This window comes from Myotis nattereri (assembly GCF_964212035.1).
Source record: "Myotis nattereri genome assembly, chromosome: 9".
Classification (NCBI taxonomy): Eukaryota; Metazoa; Chordata; class Mammalia; order Chiroptera; family Vespertilionidae; genus Myotis; species Myotis nattereri.
In genome coordinates, this window is record NC_138084.1 from 9,730,966 (window position 1) to 9,750,007 (window position 19,042).

A 19,042-nucleotide genomic window follows, 5' to 3' on the forward strand; every position below is an offset into this window, starting at 1 on the left:
TGGCCCCTGGTGCTGTCGATGGGGGAGACCTCAAAGAAGCATCTCGGCTGTCCCTGAGAGCAGCCGGAGCTCCCGCAGTGCAGCTGGTTAGCTCACACTTCGCTCCCCCATCATGTGAGCAGCAAAAGGGGCCCCATTGCACCCTCCCCCTCCTCCCAAGGCCAGCAGTCACCCTAGCAACGGGCAAACAGGGACACTTGGGATCCAGCACAGCACGTATCTCACCAGGAAAGTAGCTGCCTGGGCGCCGTAAATTACCATGTCCTGATCTGATAATCAAAACCAGATTTGCCAAGCAGCTAAAGGACGGGTATGGCTTCGCAGGCCCCTGCATGTGTGCTGTGTTTCTGAAATCGCCAGCCTTCTTCTAATCCTCTTAAAGGCTGGGCCTCTCTGCTTGGAGCATTACATTTTAGAGAGACACAGAATCCTGTTTTCATCAAAGAAAATTTGGTTGAAAGCAGGGACCTACAACAGCCATTTCTTTACTCGGCAGACATCTTTTGTGGGGCGGCTATGACCGTCAACCCTGGCGAGGAGAAAGAGAAGATTAAAAACCAAAAGTCATCCTTTCCCTAAAAGAATCTTGAGGCTCAGGGGCAACATTGGCCTGTTGGCTGGGACTCCACTGACATGTATCGAGCACACACTCTGTGCCAGGCACTGTCATGTGAATTATGGTTAAAAGATAAAAATGGAAAAGCATTAGTCACTGAAGTTGACGTGCAAGGGTTGGCCACTGGTGTCCGTGACAACGGCATCTGTGAGTCATGTCATCTTAAAGGTGCTCATGCGGGGGTCCCGTTATTCCCTTAGCTCTTTCCATCCCCATCATAACCCACATCACCTTTTCTTGCTGTACTTCATGTAACCAGAGTCCCTGAATTGCAAATTACAATGAAAATTGTACTTTATTCACTGTCCTTAAGAGAAAACTATGGTTTTAGGAGTCAGTCGGGTTGTTATACAGTCATTGAGGCTGAAGGGAAGAAGTTAGGTGCCTTGCCCTTACAGAATTTATCCGATTTGTACAAAGAGGAGAAAAATGATGACCAGAAAAGTCTTCACCAAACAGGAATGATTCAGGAATGTTTCTACACCGACTGCAGAAAAGGCCTTCGCCAGATTTCACTCTCAAGGAGATAATCCTCTTTCCTGTAGACCCCAGCGGGCCACCACCACCCTCTGTGTGGCCGGTCCTGCCTGCCCTTTAACTGCAGCCTGGCTCCCTAATCCCCGCTCGCCCGACCTTGTTCCACCCTGGAGAACACAGCCGCCCCGCAGAGCTTTCTGCGATGACGGAAAGATTCTACATCTGTCCTGCCCGATCCACAACCACGAATCCTGGGGGCGACTGAGCACTCCAAATGTGGCTAGTGCCACTTAAAGCGAATTTTAAATTTGTATTTATTTTAATGAGTTTAAATTTCAATAGCCACATGTGGCTAGTGGCCCAGCTCTAACACAAAGCACAATACAGCTCTAAAATAGCTTTAAGGATTGTCAGATAGAAGAGACATAAGGTCGTTTGTTAAATTACCCCCTAAAGAAATTCCTCTGTGCCCTAAAGGTAAATCCCCCCCTCCCAACCCCATGCTCACCCCATCACCCAGTCTGCCCATCCTGTCCTGGCAAGGCTCTAGCCTGGGTCTTTCCACATCATGTGGTCACTGCGTGCATAGCTAATGAAAGGATTTCAAGGCAAGGTGGAGTTTGGTGGAGATCTCTGACCTCTGGACTCAGAAAATCTAAGTCGTAGACACCATCGTTCGGCCATAGCTGGCGATGCCATCTCAGATGACAGCCTTGACTTCTGGGATCAGTCTCCTGTTTACACAATGAAAAGGCTGGGCTGGATGACCTCCCAGGTCCCTTCAGTGCTGCTGTTCCTGTTAAAATTTCTCCAAGAAGAATGAAAAAATTAGGACTTAAATTTTTAAAGTGCTTATTTAGATGCCTGGAGCACAGCCTGCTGGGCTGGGTTATTTATGAGAATCCTCCTGCCCTCCTGAAAGAACTCAGGCAGGTAACAGACGCGTAAATCCACAGGGAAACGTGGGCAGGACAAAGTCCAAGCCCTACAGGTCAGATGTCCTCCACTTTCAACACCAGCTTTGTCTGCGTGAAGAACATGAGTCCTCACTTCACCCCCATGCCCAAGCTTTTTATGCTTACAAATCCCTTTCCTGCAGTATTACTAGTATTACTAGTATTACTAGTCTGATGTTACAGAGAAGTAAGCTGAGGTTCAGAAAGGGTACCTGCGTTGCCCCAGGTCACACGGCAGTCAAATCTCAACACCACGCCTCCCGAACCCCGTTCTTGTGTATGTGGGCAGCACCCATGCTCCCAGTCCCACGGGTCTGCAGCACTGGTCAAGCATCCTTCCGCTGCCCTCATCAAACATCCGGCCAAAGGAGACAGGATCTAACTCCTATAGAGGAGGTATAATTTCTATTTCCCCAAACAAGAGATTAAAGTTTATGGCCTTGGCAGTCTGAGCAGGAATGGCCCACAATCATGAATAATAGAGGCTTTGTCTGGCAACTCCAAATATCCAGCGGCCAAGTGAACAATTCCGACTTCATACTGTGTCCCCGTCTCCAGATGGTTGGCAGCATGAAGAGAGCTGGGCCGAGTCCAGGCTTTGGGTCATAAAGGCCTGGGGTTGACTATTGACTCTGTCTTACGAGCTGTGTGATCTCAAGTTGGTTATTAAACTCCCTGTGCCTCAGTTTCCACTGACATATAATGGGAATAAGAGCAGCATTGTGGGGTTATTGTGAGGATTACATAAAGTTACATGTGAAGTGCCTGGCACTCAGGAGGTGTCCAATAAATGCTAGCCCATTGCCCCTCCCCCCCACCCCACCTATAGTTGCGAGGATCTGCAATTGTGCTTCCATGAAGCACAGTCTGACTTTTAGATGTGCAGCCGCGATCGTGTTACAGGAAAGAGGAAGGATTGTGTCAGGCTGCGTGGGGCGAGGCGGTGCTGTGACAATGCTATGACACAGGGACAAGATCAAGGTCATGCTCTTCCATAGAAAACCTTTGGCATTTGAATCTTAAGAAATGTTAGTAGTGAGAAACCTTAAAGTAGCTGAACTTTTTGCCTTGTGTAGCTCAACCGCCTATAACCAGGGTTATATGGAAGGTAACCAGTGTTCGGGAAAAAGCAATACGGCCTATAGTTCTAGAAAAATGTTGTTTCATTCTTCTCAGAACATGCAGTAATACCCCGACAAGGCCAACACAGTGCTGACTGTGAGAGGAAGTAACGGGACTTTCTTTTTTGAATTGTTGACAGTATTATAGATATCCCCTGTTCTCCCCCTCCCCTGCCTCTTCCACCTAACCCCCACCCAACCCCAAGCCTTCACCACACTATCTGTGTCCATGGGCTATGCATATATGCATATACGTTCTTTGGTTAATCTCGTCCCATTCACCTAATGGGACTTTCTTGAATACACAAATCAGAATGATTGACGATCATCATGTTGATGGTTTATCTGAGGCTGCGGAAATTGCTAAAGCACTAATAGAGGCAAACATTTCCATTGCGTAGCATGGTGAAAGGAGAACTAGAACTTGGGAGTCAGATACTCTAAGGGTTGAGTAACCTGGGGCGAGTTACTGAATTTTCTGACCCCAAGGTTTCTTCACCTGTAATAGGGGTTAATGACAGCATTGGCTTCCTGAGCTGTGACCACTGCTTCAGAAATCCTGTGAGGGCTTTAACCGCAGATCCTGGGCCCCACTCCTAGGTCTGGGGCTGAGAATTTGCATTTCCAACAAGCTCACAGTTTACTGTTGGTTCAGGGGACCTCACTTGAAGAAGCGCTGACTGTTAAAAGGCAGTAGGAGGAAACATACTAAGGACCATTATAAACCGTAGTGATAATTATGTCCATGATGCTGATGATTGGGCCATTGCACCCTTTTCTCATATGATCTTTACATTATCAGGTGTGGGCAGAAGAAAAAGCTGGTGATCAATGGGAATGGAGCTGTGGAGGACAGAAAGCCAAGCGGACTCAACGGGGAGGCCAGCAAGTCCCAGGAGATGGTGCATTTGGTAAACAAGGAGTCGTCGGAGACCCCAGACCAGTGTATGACAGCCGATGAGACACGGAACCTACAGAACGTGGACATGAAGATTGGGGTGTAACACCTATTCCACAACCTTGGATAGAAATCACACATAACCAATACAGGGAGCTGGGACACTCACAGATGCAATGTGCTACTGATTATTTCATTGGGGTTTTTGTTTTTTTTTTTTAGCATAACATTTTCTACTCCTTTTTGTTTATTGTGCTTTGTTTTTTGAAGTCAGTCAATTTATAAAAAGAGCATTGCTTTCTGAAATGAGGGCCCAATTAACCATCGGCAAGATTTTGACTTAAGCCTCCCACTCCCTGGGGTATGCTATGGATGGCGTCTAACAAAAGCCATAAATGCATTTTTCTGATCCTCAACCTTCCCTCCACCCCACCTGCCAGGTGACAGCCACATGCTAAGGACATCCCCCCAGAGCTAAGAGGAACTGGTTCCTGAAAGGAAATCTGAATGGGTTCATATTGTCCATCTAGGGGCCCAGTCCCTAGGCATTGCTTTCCATGGGGATAGGGGACTGGGATGTACTGGTTATACATCCTTTTCTACAGACGCCCTGGAAATTTTCCCAATGCTATTGAGAATGCCTAAAGGGTCAAGCTATTTATCTGTAGTAAGCTATTTATCTGTGTTTTTGAAATATGAAACCCTGGAGGTCCTGTAATTAGTATGATTTTTTTTTGTTTTTGTTACTTTGTCAGAGGCATAAAAAGGGTTTAAGTTGATTCATAATAAACATCTGTACTTCTTCCACTTTTACCCTTTGTGCTGTGATCCTTCAGTGTGTTAACCAGCAAGGTCTGGGTCCCAACAGCTCATCAGGAAGATGTGGGAGGGTTCCCTGGAAGACTTCCTCTCAGAGCTAAGTCCCTACTCAGACTCCCCTCACTCAAATGTCACAGAAGATCCAGGAAGGCAGTTGAGTTTCTGAGGCTCAAAGGCTTTCTGTCTGGTCCTAGAACCAAAATTGTGAGAGGAGGGACTTCGCCAACTTTCCTGTTATAATGGCCACCTATTCTCTCCTTGAAGGGCTATGAAAAGTCACATTACATTTGCATGACGTACTGTTGCGGTGTCCCCTTTCACTGACCCCATTAGTGATGTCCAAAAACAATACGGAAGTGCCTTCTGGCCTCTTGTAACCAAGGAGAAGCTGTGGACATGAAAGAGCATAGACAGTAGCCACTGGTTGCACAGGTTGGGGGAGTGGGGGAGGGAGCAGTGTAGATCCTGTTTGAGTATTTTTATGGCCGTATTTGTTTATACCTTAACATTCCATTTGTCTGTCCCCAATGACGGTGCTACTCAGAAAATTAAGTGCCTGGGGAATCTCAAAAGGTTACAGGGTTTCCTACCTACTCAGTCTTATTACCAGATACCAGGTTTATGGCCAAATAAAAGATTAATGGCTTTATCCCTTGGTTCTCAAGTCCTCTGTGGTCTTCATTCACAACTTCAGAAAGCCCCATTCATTCTGGGACTTCCAAAGGCTACTTATAATAGAAGAGATTAGATCTCAATAGTAAGAGCTCCTATAAAATGGGACCGCCTTCATTAGGCCTCTATAAAAAGTTATCTGTTGCCTAAACTAATATGCTTAACTGGCAATATTTCTCAGACAAAAAGAAAAAGAACCTGAAGGAGGAGGAGGAGGAGGAGGAGGAAGGGGGGGAGAGTGAGGAGGAAGAAGAGAAGGAGGAAGAGAATGTGGAAAGGAGGAGGAGGAAGAGAATGTGGGAAGGAGGAGGAGGAAGAGAAAGAAGGAGAAGAGGAGATAGGAGGAGAGAGAGGAAGAGGGAGAGGAAGTGGAGAAGGAGAAATAAGGAAGTCTAGAGCTTCCATCTCTTAGGTGCACTACACTTGTACTATTGCCTGGAGTTCATGGACTAGGATGCATTCTCTCCCATTTGACGTAATAGTGTAACTCCAGAAGCTCAGCTTGGCTACACATCATTCCTACCAGTGACTTGCCAGATGACCTGGGCTAAGTCATTCACCTGGGCCTTGCTTCTATTAGTGAGGGGCCAGCATGTCATTGTTTGCAAAGTTAAAAGAGGAAAGATGAGAAGCCTGCAAAGCTGAGAGCTTAAAAGGTAATTTTTCCTGTAATCATAAATCTTTTATGTCTCCTGAGGGCTCCCTTTAAATTAGCACTGGGTGAAAAATAAAATGGGACAAAAGACACCTTCATATCTATATTCTGCAGATTTTAACCTGCAGAATAGATTTCTCCAACAAAACCCCTCAAAAAGTTGTACATCAAGACTATGACACCAAGGACCAATTTCTTAGCCAATGTTCATTCAATGCTGTGTTAGTGGGAGTAGGAGGAAGGAAACCTCCCACTTCTGTAGAAGATAAAATGTGCTTCCGAACAAGAATAGAATGGTGCATTCACCTTTGTGTCATAGTTATGCCTTTTGTAAATCACTTTGAGTTTTCCAAGAATATTTTATTGTTTGCATGTGTCTGGTGACCATTGTTATTTTGATTTTTCACAGTACTCCCTTCCTCTGACTTTTGTATATTTATTGATGGGCCAGTAACAAGGAAAGCATGATATGTATATTTCCCAGTTGAAAGCATTTATTGGAAACTATTAAAAGGCTACGGTTGAAACATTAAAGAAAATGGACTCAGGAATCTCTGTTTTAAGGGGGATGGGAACCTGGGAGGGGCGCAGCTGGGATTATCTGCCTGTCTGGGTAATTTAGAAGCACAAGGTCAAAGGTTTAGGAGGTGGCTGAAGCTTCACACTCACGTTATTTTTTCTAAAAGGAAAAACTTCATGGGTTTCCATCACTTGAGAAACTTCTTTTGGAGGAAGTTTAATATTCCATGAAAGGCGTGTGGTCCACATATTTCAAACTAAATGAGATATGAAGTGTTAGTTCTTTAAAGCCAAGAACTACTCCTGGACTTCCAGGTAAAGAGAGGAGAGTGAACATACCTCCATTTCCTCATGCAAGACTCAAAGGACAGTAAGAGGTATTCCGAAAGGCATAAACCAGCAGGGCCAAGGAAAATGGAGGAAGAGGCCATAGTAACACAATCTGAAGCTGGACAGTGATGGCTCATCGGTAACTGATTGAGTAAATGGGGAAAGTTGAGAAGCAACCGTATTTGTGTCGCAGAACCCCATCCCCACCCCCAACAAGGCCCAGGAATTGGCAGCATCAGCTACCTCTGGATGTGGTAGAGAAGGCGGGACTAAAATTAGGAGGGTGGCTTTCAAGTCTACTTAAAAACCCCAGGTCTCCTTCCCCACTCTAAGTAGCTGAGTGACTGCTCTTTCCCAATGCCAGCAAGTGACAGGAAGTTTATCCTCTGAAGAGGGCAAAATAAAGAGTCTCTGAGTGAAGGAAAACAAGGCACACACAGTTGACACTGGAAATACCGCATTGGCAAGTGAAGCCACGCGTAAGGAATGTCGAGACTGCCTAGCCTTCTCTCGCTACTTGGCTCCCAGACATCAACAGCCAAGCATGGATCCTCCGGGCAGAAGTTCAGTCTTTCTGGGGAATCTGATAAGCCTGAGAGAAAACCGTAAAGATACTAACATGATAGTTCCCCAAGGACATTAGCCCAGCAAAGCAATCTACAGTGAGGATCACATCTCAAGCTTCAGCAGGACCCCACGGGCTCTTAGCTTTCTGTAGTTCACTCTTACACATGAGAAATCGAGGAGATTCACAGAGAAGAAAACTTAAAAATAAAACACATCATTAATAACCTCAGTAAGATAGGAGGAGATTGTGTATCTATGAAACAAGAACACACTGCTAGGGCAAGAACATTCAGGGAATACCTAAAGAAAAGGAGCTTTTAAAAATCTAAACATGAAAGCACAGATTTAAAAATGAACTCAATAGAAGGTTTAGAAAATGCAGTTGTAGAAATGTCCCAGAAAATAGAGTGAAGACAAAGAACTGGAAGTAGATGAGAAAAGTGGAGAATCATTCTAGGAAACCTAACATGCAAATAATAGGAGTTGCAGAAAGAGAGAAAATGAGAAAGAAATCATCCAAGAAATAAATCAAAACCATTTCCCAGAATTGAAGAATATGAATATCTAACTCAGTGTAATATATAAAAACAGAGCCACAACAAAGCACATCATTTTAAGAAGTCATAACAATGGAGGCAAAAGAGATTATTCTATAAGCTCTAGAGAGAGAAAAAATTGAAAGCATAGAAGATCAAGAATCAAAATAGAATCAGACTTTCCCAATAGCCATATTGAAGACCATGAAACAGTGCCTTCAAAATCCTGAGGGAAATGTTTCCAAGCTAGAACTCTAATTTAGCTGAACCACACATTAAGTGAAAGGGTAGAATAAAGACATTTTAAATAGGCACTGTCGTCAAACCTACTCACCCATTCTCAGGCAACTCCCAAGGGATGTACTCCAGCAAAACAAGGGAGCTGCCAAGAAAGGGGAAGGCGTGAGCTTCAGAAAGCAAAGTAAAGGAAGGGAATTCCTAAAATGATGATAAAGGGGGATCCCGAGATGACAGCTGTACAGCAGCTCTAGGGAACAATCAGTCTAAACTGAAGTGCTGAACAAATGAAGCAATAAATACCCTGGATTCATCCACCTCTAATTAAAGAGAAAATTACTTTTTTGGTTATATTAGTTAACTACTGATACCTTAAAAACCACTCCAAAATGCAGCGTACATTTATAATTTTTTATGAGTCCACCCATTGACTAGGTGCTTCTACTGATCTGGGCGGGGCTTAGTTGAGCATGACAACACTCACACAGGTGTCTGTGGTTAACACACTGGTCTACGATGGCTTCAGCTGGTATGGCTGGGTGACTGCAGTCTCTGTGTGTCCCTCACATCCTTCAGCTGCCTCGTCCAGGGAGCCAAGTGACAGCAGATGCCACAGGCCTCTGAGGCGTAGCCCAGAACTCTATCATTCCACCATATAGTACTGTTGGCTATGCCAGTCTCAAGAGCAGCCCAGATTTAAAGGCTGGGAAATATATTCTACTTCTTAATGGGAGGCACTGCAAAGTCACATTGCAAAAAGTGTGACTACAAGGAGACCAGTGACCAGGCCATGAGGGCCACCAGTCTATAACAGATGTGTTGGAAGATTTTTGTGTTGGAGGGCACTTCTCATGTTTATGATTAATAAATACACACCATTTGGCCATAATGGCAAATAGCATTAACTTAGAAAACCATAAACAACTTCATAGATTCCATGTTATTGGAAAAGGAGGGAGCCAGATCTTGTGTAAATACATTTTGCAGAGATTACCTGGCGTAGTAAGTAGAAAGAGCATGAGCTTTGGAATTAGGCAAACCTGTTTTATTATTGTTGTTTTGGGGTTTTTTGCTTGTTTGTTTTTTAAATATGGCTTTTAAAAATTGATTTGAGAGAGAGATGAAGGAAGGACACAGAGAGAGAAACATCCATTGGCTGCCTCCTGCAAGCCCCCTACTGGGGATTGAGCCCGCAACCCAGGCATGTGCCCTGACCAGGAATCAAACTGGTGACCTCTTGATGCATGGGATAATGCTCAGCCAACTGATTCACACTGGCCAGGGCCAAACCTGGGTTTTAATAGGGATGCTACCACTGAACTGTGCAACCCTACTAACACATCTAGCTAGTCTTAGTTTCTCATCTGCAAAGGAGGGGCAGTAAAACCTTCATAGGGTCACTAGGAGGATTAAGTGAAGTAATAAGTTCATGGCAGTGCCTGGCATTTATCAGGTTCTCAAAAAGATTGATTCCCATGTGAATATTAATTTATCTCCCCCATACGCACAGTAGGTACTGAACTTCTCTCTTCACCACACCATCTCCTCCGGTTTCCTGAACTCTAACCAGCTTTTACATGTGTGTTGTTATTAACGTAGGGTACCAGAGACCAGAATATTTCAGAAGGGAAGTCTCCTTATAAGGGAAACCCTTTGATTTTAACAGAAATGCTGTTTGCTTTCAAAGTAAGACTGAAGAGCAAGGAGTCCAGGAAGCAGATTAGCTGGCATCCCATGATGAAATCTTGGCCATTCAAGCTGTGGCTGCAGATAAACCAAAGTTGGGGCTCCACCCATGCTTTGATCAGAACCTCAAGACAGTTGTCTCATGCCTCCTCTACCCAGGCTAAGCCCATTTCCTCCTCTCATGCCATCTCTTCATCTTGTCCCCACATATCATTGAAGCAGATCTTACTCTGCCATTTCATTAATTTGCCCCGGGCCTGTCTCTTCCATGAGACAAGTGAGCCTCATGAGGGCATGATTTGGCTCTGTACCTCCAACACACAATTGAAGGCCAAGATCAACAATAGCCTCAAAAGTTACCGTGACTGAGTGCTTATGGATGCCTCCATTTACATGTCTTTGAGACTTTCCTCCTTGTAGGGAAGCAGGAATCTTACCCCATTTTTAACAAGTGAGACACCTGGGGGTGCAAGGAAGTTAATTATGGTCCCTAAACTACACAAGTAGAAGAAAGTGATAGAACCTGGATAGGAACTCAGCTCGGTCTGAAGTTTCTGAATTAATGTGCTTTATTGCCTATTGTCAGACACTTGGTAAATGAATTTGTTGAAAGCAAAAGATGTCTCCAAATGCTGCACACCAGGTCAGCATGCCCTTCTGAGGCTTCCAGAAACCACAGGAAGGGCTTGGGGATGAGTAAGTGAAGATAGACTCACCATTTAAAGACATATTAGTGATAGAATTAATTTAAAAACTGTAAACAATCTTATACATGCTGTGTCTATTTGAAAGAGCAGCAATAGATCATGTATAAATACAATTTTTGCTGTGATGCCTCAGGCTAAGGGTCAGGGGAACAGGAAGTCTGGCTAAACCATACTCCTTTCCCAATAACCAGCGCCCCAGCCTCCAACCCCACCCCTTGCCTGTGTTGACATCTGGCCTTCAACACCAGTAGCTTGCCTGTTGGGGCTCCACTAACCCGCCTCCTCAGCCCCACCCCCTCAGGCTTGCAGACTACTTGCTCACCATGTGATGACTACACTTTTCCAGCAGCCTAGTCCAAACCACTTCCTTCTTCTTCACTCCCGAAAGAGGAATGGCAAGAACCTTAGGAAAGGCAGCTAAAGTTTAGTTAGAAAATGGTGGCTTTTAAATTAAAACCCCAAATTCAAACCCAGCCCCTGCCACTTACTCCCTGTATGAACTTATACAAGTTATTGAATGGCCCTGTGCGTGTTTCCTCACCTATAAAATGGGAATAGTGATTACTGCCAGAAAGACTGCCAAGGGATTAAACAAGATAATGTATGTAAAATGCATGGAAGATAAGCACACACAGGTGTTCCTTTCTCCTTCCTGCCATCTTCAATGTTTTTCTTGAGCAAATACACAGTAAGCATGCAGATAGAATCTGAATCATGATGTAGAGTAAGTCAAGGTTATTCCAAGAATTTTCTGAGCCCTTGGCAAACCTTTCCAAGAATCTGGGTCCTAAAAACCTACCCCCAAATGGCCATCAGAAAGGAAAAGAGGTTCCCTCTGTTTTCTGGGGAAGCTTGGAATATGCAGGCTTATTATCGCCAGCATCTCACTACACAAAGGCGCGGCCAGAGCCAAGCTCTGGGGTGGCTCCTACGTGGGCAGAGAGAAGAGATGGGGTGGGAATTCCAGGGCCTCGCTCCAGAGATCCTGGGCCCACACCTTGGGAACTTTTCCCCGCAGAGGTAGCTAGACGGGTTTTCAGCACTAAAGGCTTTAGGGCAACGCCAACTCCAGGCGAGGTTACTGGAGTTCAGGAAGAGCGTCTCCTTTTAGCTTCTCCGCCTCCCAGGATTCTTTAAATCTCATTAAGAAATGAAGAAAGCAAAGTCAGGAAAAGCTGTCAGATGGATTAAGACTAAAGACAGAGGAATGCAAAGAGGAGCAAGACTTGAACAACTGTTCTGAAAGAAATTAAATGACTACTTATTTATCGAGGACTTTCTGCACTGAGCAGATAGAGAAATCAAATAGGTATAACGTAATCCCAGAAGAGTGTTAACATAGACAGCATCTCCCCTTTAATTTTCAGGGAGGTCTGCCGGCCGCACTCCCTGGGCAGGATTGGCCACACTTGGCCTCTCTTCTCATCCACCCCCCGAGGCCACGGTCACTGAGCACCTTCTGAAACTCTGGCCTAGGCTATAGTCATCGGTGATGCTGGGCTCTGTGTTAGGCCAGTGCCGGGCTGGTCCTGTCTTCACAGGCACAGACTTCCTGACCCCTGTTTGAGATTTCTTTCTCCTTCTCAAGCTTTATGTAAAAGCTAACTGAGCAAAGTCCTATGTGTCAGTCTGGCCAGCCAAGGATGAGATCAATGGGAATTTTTCCAAGTTCACGTTCTTTCAGAAACTGTTACAGTAAAACCTCAATATAAAAGACTAATTCAGGCAAGGTGGTGTCTGTTAAAGTCGAAAATCCATTCTATAATAAAGTAGGCTTTCTGAATGAGACATGCGTATGTTAAAAAATTGACAAATTAGTTTACTGTTTTTAAACATGTTTGTGTAACTGAAATTAAGTATGTATGAAAAGTTTAATTTTATACAAAAGTTTCCTACATGTATTACTATAATTTTAAATTCATACTGAATAGGTCTAGTAAATGCCTGCATTCACCAGTCACCACCAGTACACAAATGCACCCGGCTGGGGCGTGGCTTAGGGTGTAGCTTTGGGCATGTGGGCCCATTGGTGGGCAAGTGTTAAAACTACTGCAGAAAGTCAGCCATGAGACAACACAACCAATTACTGCGAGACCTGTGATCATGAGCTAATCATTCCCCAAACATTGTTTAGGAGTGGTGACTCTTGGATTTAAATATGCATACTGCATTGTAGATTTGTAGTAATTATTTATGTCGATGAAATTGCTGGTGTTTTGTCCAACATATGGCCTATTTGTTAAAAATAACAGTGAAGGCACTAGCTGGTTTAGCTCAGTGGATAGAGTGTCAGTCTGAGGACTGAAGGGTCCTGGTTTTGATTCCAGTCAAGGACACATGTCTGGGTTCCAGGCTTGATCCTCAGTAAGGGGCATACAAGAAGTGGCCAATGATTCTCTCTCATCACTGATGTTTCTCTCTCTCCCTCTCCCTTCCTCTCTAAAATCAATAATAATAATAATAACAACAACAGTGAAGCCCAGCCTATGTGGCTAAGCAGTTAAGCATCAACCCAGGAACCAGGAGGTCACCAGTTCGATTCCAGTCAGGGCACATGCCCAGTTGCAGGCTCCATCCCCAATAGGGGGGCATGCAGGAGGCAACTGAGCTGTTTGATGTTTCTCTCTCATCCATGTTCCCATCTATCTATTCCTCTCCCTTCCTCTCTTTCTCAAAAAAATCAATAAAAACATATTTTTAAAAAGCAAAGCAATGAATAACAAAAATAACCTGTTAATTAAATATTGGTTAAAAGCATTTAAAAATTAAGAGGATGTTACTTTTCACATGTGATACAGGGGTTTGAAATTTTGTCTGTCAAATCCTAAGTCCACTAAATCGAGGTCTGCAAAATTAAGGGCTTACTGCATATTCCCTGCTACTTCAACCATCTTGTTGGTCTTCTCTGGCCTGTCGATAATGCGCCCCCTAGTGGACACTTCAGAATTTCCCCCTCTGCCGTGTGGTAATTGAGTCCTGCCACTTGACTTTGGTCCTTGAATCCTCCAAGTAAACCCAGAAAGAAGAAGGTGAGGGGGGTGCTCTTGCACCAGAGGCTTAGTGTGGAGTGGGAGTGGGACTGGGATGCCTGTCTGGTGGGACAAAGGGTCAGGGTACAACTTTGTAATCAATATCTTGTATTTTGAAAAAGGATTCAAAGATCTTGAGAAGAAAGGAAAAATAGGTGCCATTTAATCATAACATGGAATTCGTCCCATGTGCTGAGCACTGTGTGTGTGCTGGCTACACATCCTTCTCTGAGCGATACAGCCATGACTGAGGGATGTCCAGGAGGCCATCTGGCTATGACGGCTGATGTTGCCTGTGTTTCCTGTCTACCAGACACTGTTCAACGCGTCGCATGTATTAACTCAAGGAAGGTATTTAACCCCTGTGGTTAAATGCACCATAGGGCCTAGCTTACAGAGTTATCAGACTAAACAAATGAACATCTTGAAGGTCTTGGAACAGTGCCTGACAAAGAACACTACATACGACTGCTAAAATAAGAAAACCGAAATTAGATTCAGAACAATCATGTGAGATCAAGTACCTTATTTTCTTCATTTTACAGATGGGGAAACTAAGGCACAGGGAGCATAGAAAGTGGCAGAGCCAGATGCCAAATCAAACAGTTTAGAGCCAGGCCCTGCTGTCCTAACTCCTACACCATACCTTCCTGCCCAAACACGCGGATCCTTTCCACAGGATGGTTTTCTCGACAACTCCTAAGAGGGCTGGCGTCAGCATGGACACGCTATGAAATGAGTTTCAAAATCATCTGTGACTCAAAGTCAGCTTATGCCGATTAGTGGGTTCTAGAGGCAGCACGCATTTCTTGTCTGCTTGGCGTTTGGGGAGAAATTTGATTCTATACCAAATCCTGGCTCTCAGTTTTGGCTTGGAATTACAGGTAGCCTCCTGCTCTTTGCAAGTTCGCAGTAAGCCACTTCCCTTTTACAAAAGACCTACCTGAGTACCCATCTTCACTAACTAAAAGAAATCCGAAGAAGATTTGCCCTTTTATAAGAAAAGGGAAAAGTGAAAATAGCATTCAACCCCTGTTTTGCTGCGAGTTGTCACAGAGGCTGTGAGACCCGGAGCAGAGAGAGTGGCCCCCAAGCTCCGTCCCCGGGACTACACTCAGAAGCTCAGCGTCAGCGGCCTTAGCTTTGACCTGTGTCTGTGAGCATCTGAGCTTTCATCTCCATTCATCTTCCGCACCTGTTCTTGAGATGTGTCCTATGCTGACTTCTTCTTCTCTTGATGCCATTTTGGCCTATGAAATGTTTCATAGAAACACTGCTTTTAGGTAGTGAGGGTGTTCTTGTGGGTAAACGGACTTGCTAAGAGAATCCAGGGCTACTCAGAGAAGAGACTGGCTTCTCTGCTGTCTTTCATTGATCCTTAGTAAAGCATTTCACATTAAAAACACAAAATTGCTGGTCTACTCCATTTCTACAGAAAGGTAACTAGACAACCGAACATCTGTCTTCTGGGAAATTCTTTATTCCCAGAGCTTTTATGCTGGAAATGTTTTCTGTTCCAAAAAGCATCCTCTACATTTATGAAGGAATTATACAAATGAGTTAAATTTCAAATAATATCAGTGTGACGGGATGCACTGAGATTTCCTCCAGCCTCCAAGGTTTAGGGAAACACGATGTGGACCAGATATTTACTGTCCCATGTGAGTAGGGTGTCTGTGAATTACCCCAGGGGAAAGATGGGTGTGGATCTTTAAGCACATTAAGTCCATGGTATTAATTTTGCGAGGAGGAGTGTCACAATGAGTGAGAGAAAATGGTTATTTAGGTCAGGACAGGAGGTTTCTGAAGGAAATTAATCCTGGAGGTGATGAGACACGTTTGATTTTTGATTCTCAGGAAAAACCCAGCCACCACCCAAGGTGGCAGCCAGGGGGCAGCTAACTATTTTTCCCCCCGCCCCCCAGGTCCCAGAGATGAGGGCTCATGCCTGGGAGTCCAGGGGACACAGGGACAGAGCCACCGTTCTCTGCGGAGCGATGATTAGGAGGAGAAAGGCAATTGACATCCACCATGGTAGGCTGGGAAAGCTGAGGGAGGCAACGAGCTGAAATGGGCAGGGATTGATTATTCCTGCAAGGGGGGGGGGGGGGGGAGCTGGGGTGCTAAGAGAAAGGAAGAATTATGCAAACACCAGAGGGAGATGAGGTTCATGGAACAGAGACAAGAGACAAGAATTAAGAGGAAATGAAGAAGCAAATCTTGCAAAGGTGCATCTCACGGTGCCCACTCCAGGAGGAAACAAAACATCACATACACACACACACCAGCCTATATGGTTATATGATTTGGGGATAAGGAAGTTAAATCAGATCCACTATGTCTGCTCTCCCTCTGCCCACACCATTCTGAGAATTCTGTAAGGCTTTCCAATAATCACTAGCTAGCTATACAACCTTCATGCTCCCTGCAGTGTCCTTATGCCTGGCGCATAGAAGGTGCTCAATCATATATGTTGCATAACTACAGGTGAATCACAGCAAGAGACACAGGAAAAAAATGAACCTAATTCATTGGTTGTATGTTAGAGGGTTTTCAGGAGTATTTGAATGGGGATATGATGTCTGGTTACTTCCAACCCAAGTCATGACCTGGAATAAAGCTGGGAATATATTCCCCAGGCCTACTGCTAAATAGCAGAATATCACCAAGATGCCCCAGTGGCTCTAGCTAGGTAGCGGAGCAATGGTGTGTAAAGAGTTTCTTGTAAGGGGAGGCTGGGAGAAGGTCAAGGGGGGAAAAAAAGGAGACATATGTACTACTCTTTGTAATACTTTAAGCAATAAAACAGATTTTTTTTTTTAAAAAAGAGTTTATTGTACAATGGTGTCCATGAGCAAGGGCTGTTCCAGGGGGCAGCTAACCATTAGCCTGGCACTGTCCATTGGAAAGGGGTGCAGCATGCACTATTGCTTTATTTGAGAAGGGGCATTTCATCTCCATTAAGCCAACAGATGGAATATTCACATATTTTTCTAAGACTTACTCAAATGAGAGGAAACATATTGAAGGAGCACAGGCCCACAGTACAAAAGGACTGAGATAAGTCACATGAGCAGAAACAGATATTCCGACAGGTTTTGGAAGACAGAAAGTAGATGGTAGAGAGCTTCCCGGGTTAGCAGGTGTAGGAAGCTGAAACCCAGAGACTGAGTATCTCTGAGAAGAGGCCCAGCAGAACCCTAGGATGCCAATGTCAGAGACACCAACTGATCTCAGCGTGAGCAACACAGAAGCATGACTTAAGCTTGAGCTGGAAAAGCTGGGCCGAAAGGACCCTCCTCCCTGGGGCTTTGAATCTTGAACAAATGGCACACAGATAGGCGAGAAGGGAAGAGAGGTTCCCAGCTACAGGAACATGGGAGCTGTGTCCAGGGCCAGAGCCAGTGTGTGGTGCTGTGATGACAATATCCTTGCAAAATTAATCTGCCTTTCAGCTTCCAAGTAGCTGAGAGAAAAATAAAAGACAGGTGTTCTTTCCTCCCTGATTATCACTTACTGAGTAGACATTATGCATGAGGGCATCTTACTTAGCATATTCAGGCCTCAGTTTGTTCACCTGGGAAATGGGGTTAATAAAGGTACCTAATGCCATAGGGTTAACAACTGGTCTGCCTAGGGGCTGCTTCTAGGGATTCTACCCAAGTTATACGGAGACCAGTGCCTGCCACCTAATAAAGGATCAATAAGTGTTGAACAATAGCACTCTCTATGTGCCCACTGCACAGCATGAGCATTTTCCCACAGCAGGAACCCGGCAGGAGAAAGAGGCAAGTCCATCCTCCTGACTTCCCTCTCTTCAGAGGATAGCTAGAGACCCATTCCATTGGGGGCAAAAGTAACGATGTAGCATTAGTTTTTTTTTTATCCTTTTTATCAACTAAAACATCAATTTAGCTTCCAACAACACAGCTATTTCTTTTTATTTCACTTCTAATTTGAAAACGGTGCAGAAAAAAATATGAGAGAGAGAGAGAGAGAGAGAGAGAGAGAGAGAGAGAGAGAGAGAGAGAGAGAAGGGGGTGGGGAGAGAGATTCTATAACTCCTCTGGCCTCAATTTTAGAGAAACAACTCCTACCTTCTATCAGCTGGCACTACCTATTTCTTTTTTTTAAGCCTCACTGGATATTTTTCGGTTGGTTTTTAGAGAGAGTGGAAGAGAGAGGGAAAGACAGAGAGAACTATCGACATGTGAGAAACACATCAATTGGTTGCCTCCTGCACTTGCCCCGACCAGGGCCCAGACCAACTGGGGAGGAGCCTGCAACCGAAGTGCGTGCCCTTGACCGGAATCGAACCCAGAACTCTTCGGTCTGCCCTAGTCACTGAGCCAACCCGGCTAGGCAGCTGCCAGAACCTTTATGCTGCCTTTTCCTCCGCCCTGCCTTGGGAAGTTTTTGGTGACTGAGTTCCCCTCTCTTCAGGACAGTGAGTATATACTAGTATCATTTCCATAGGTGTCATCCTAGAGTTACTGGCTCGTGAGAAGTGTTTCATTTTGTTTCCAAATGAGGCTACAACAGAGAGGAAACATCCAAGCTGAAACCCCAGTGCAGAAGATCAATTTGCCTAATATATCAGGAGGTTGTTTGCAGTACCAACAACTGCAAATTCTCCATGGTCCCCAAAACAAAGGTTTATTGCTAGAAAGAGCTACGGGCCAGCTTCTCCTTAGGTGTGTATGTATGTTTCCGATCCTCAATTTCATTATCTGTAAAATAGGGACGGTATTAACACCCAAATCACAGAAGTGCTGTGAGAGCTCAATGGCCTAATGATTTCTGCAAGAATCCGCCCATGGTAGGCATGTGTGGGATGAAAGTTTTACTAAATGCTGTTGGTATTCTTTCCAGATCCCCTTTCTCAGGTTGGTGCACCCATCCCCTGACTCAGGGGTGGGAAACGTGTGGCACTCGGGCCATAGAAGGCCCGAAAATCATTAAGTCTGGCCCTGCCAAGGCATTAGGGGTGAGTTAATTAAATGTCTGACCAAATATAACAGGCTAATTTTTAAAAATTTTATTCTTGTTACCATTTTATTTTTGTTGTTGTTGTTAACCCTCCCCTGAGGATATTTTTTTTCATTGATTTTTTTTTTTTTTTTTGAGAGAGAGGAATGGAAGAGAGAGGGAGAGACAGAGAGAGACACGTCAACTGGTTGCCTCTTGTACGCTTTCCAAGTGGGGCCAGGGATCAAG

At 44.7% G+C, this 19,042-nt stretch overlaps 1 protein-coding gene across 3 annotated transcripts in view; it reads left to right on the plus strand.

Moving 5' to 3' along the window:
- Window positions 1-6,745, plus strand: part of CD44 (CD44 molecule (IN blood group)) — a gene marked incomplete at its 5' end in the record, with an annotated part of 88,529 nt that extends 81,784 nt beyond the window's left edge. For 2 of the 3 annotated variants that reach the window (XM_081100436.1, XM_081100435.1), the window contains one exon: window positions 3,973-6,745. In XM_081100436.1, coding sequence (XP_080956562.1) covers window positions 3,973-4,174 — 202 coding nt within the window. In that variant the 3' untranslated portion in view covers window positions 4,175-6,745. The remainder of the gene's footprint in view (window positions 1-3,972) is intronic. The other variant, XM_081100437.1, reaches the window with a different exon arrangement.
- Between the last annotated feature and the right edge of the window lie 12,297 nt (window positions 6,746-19,042).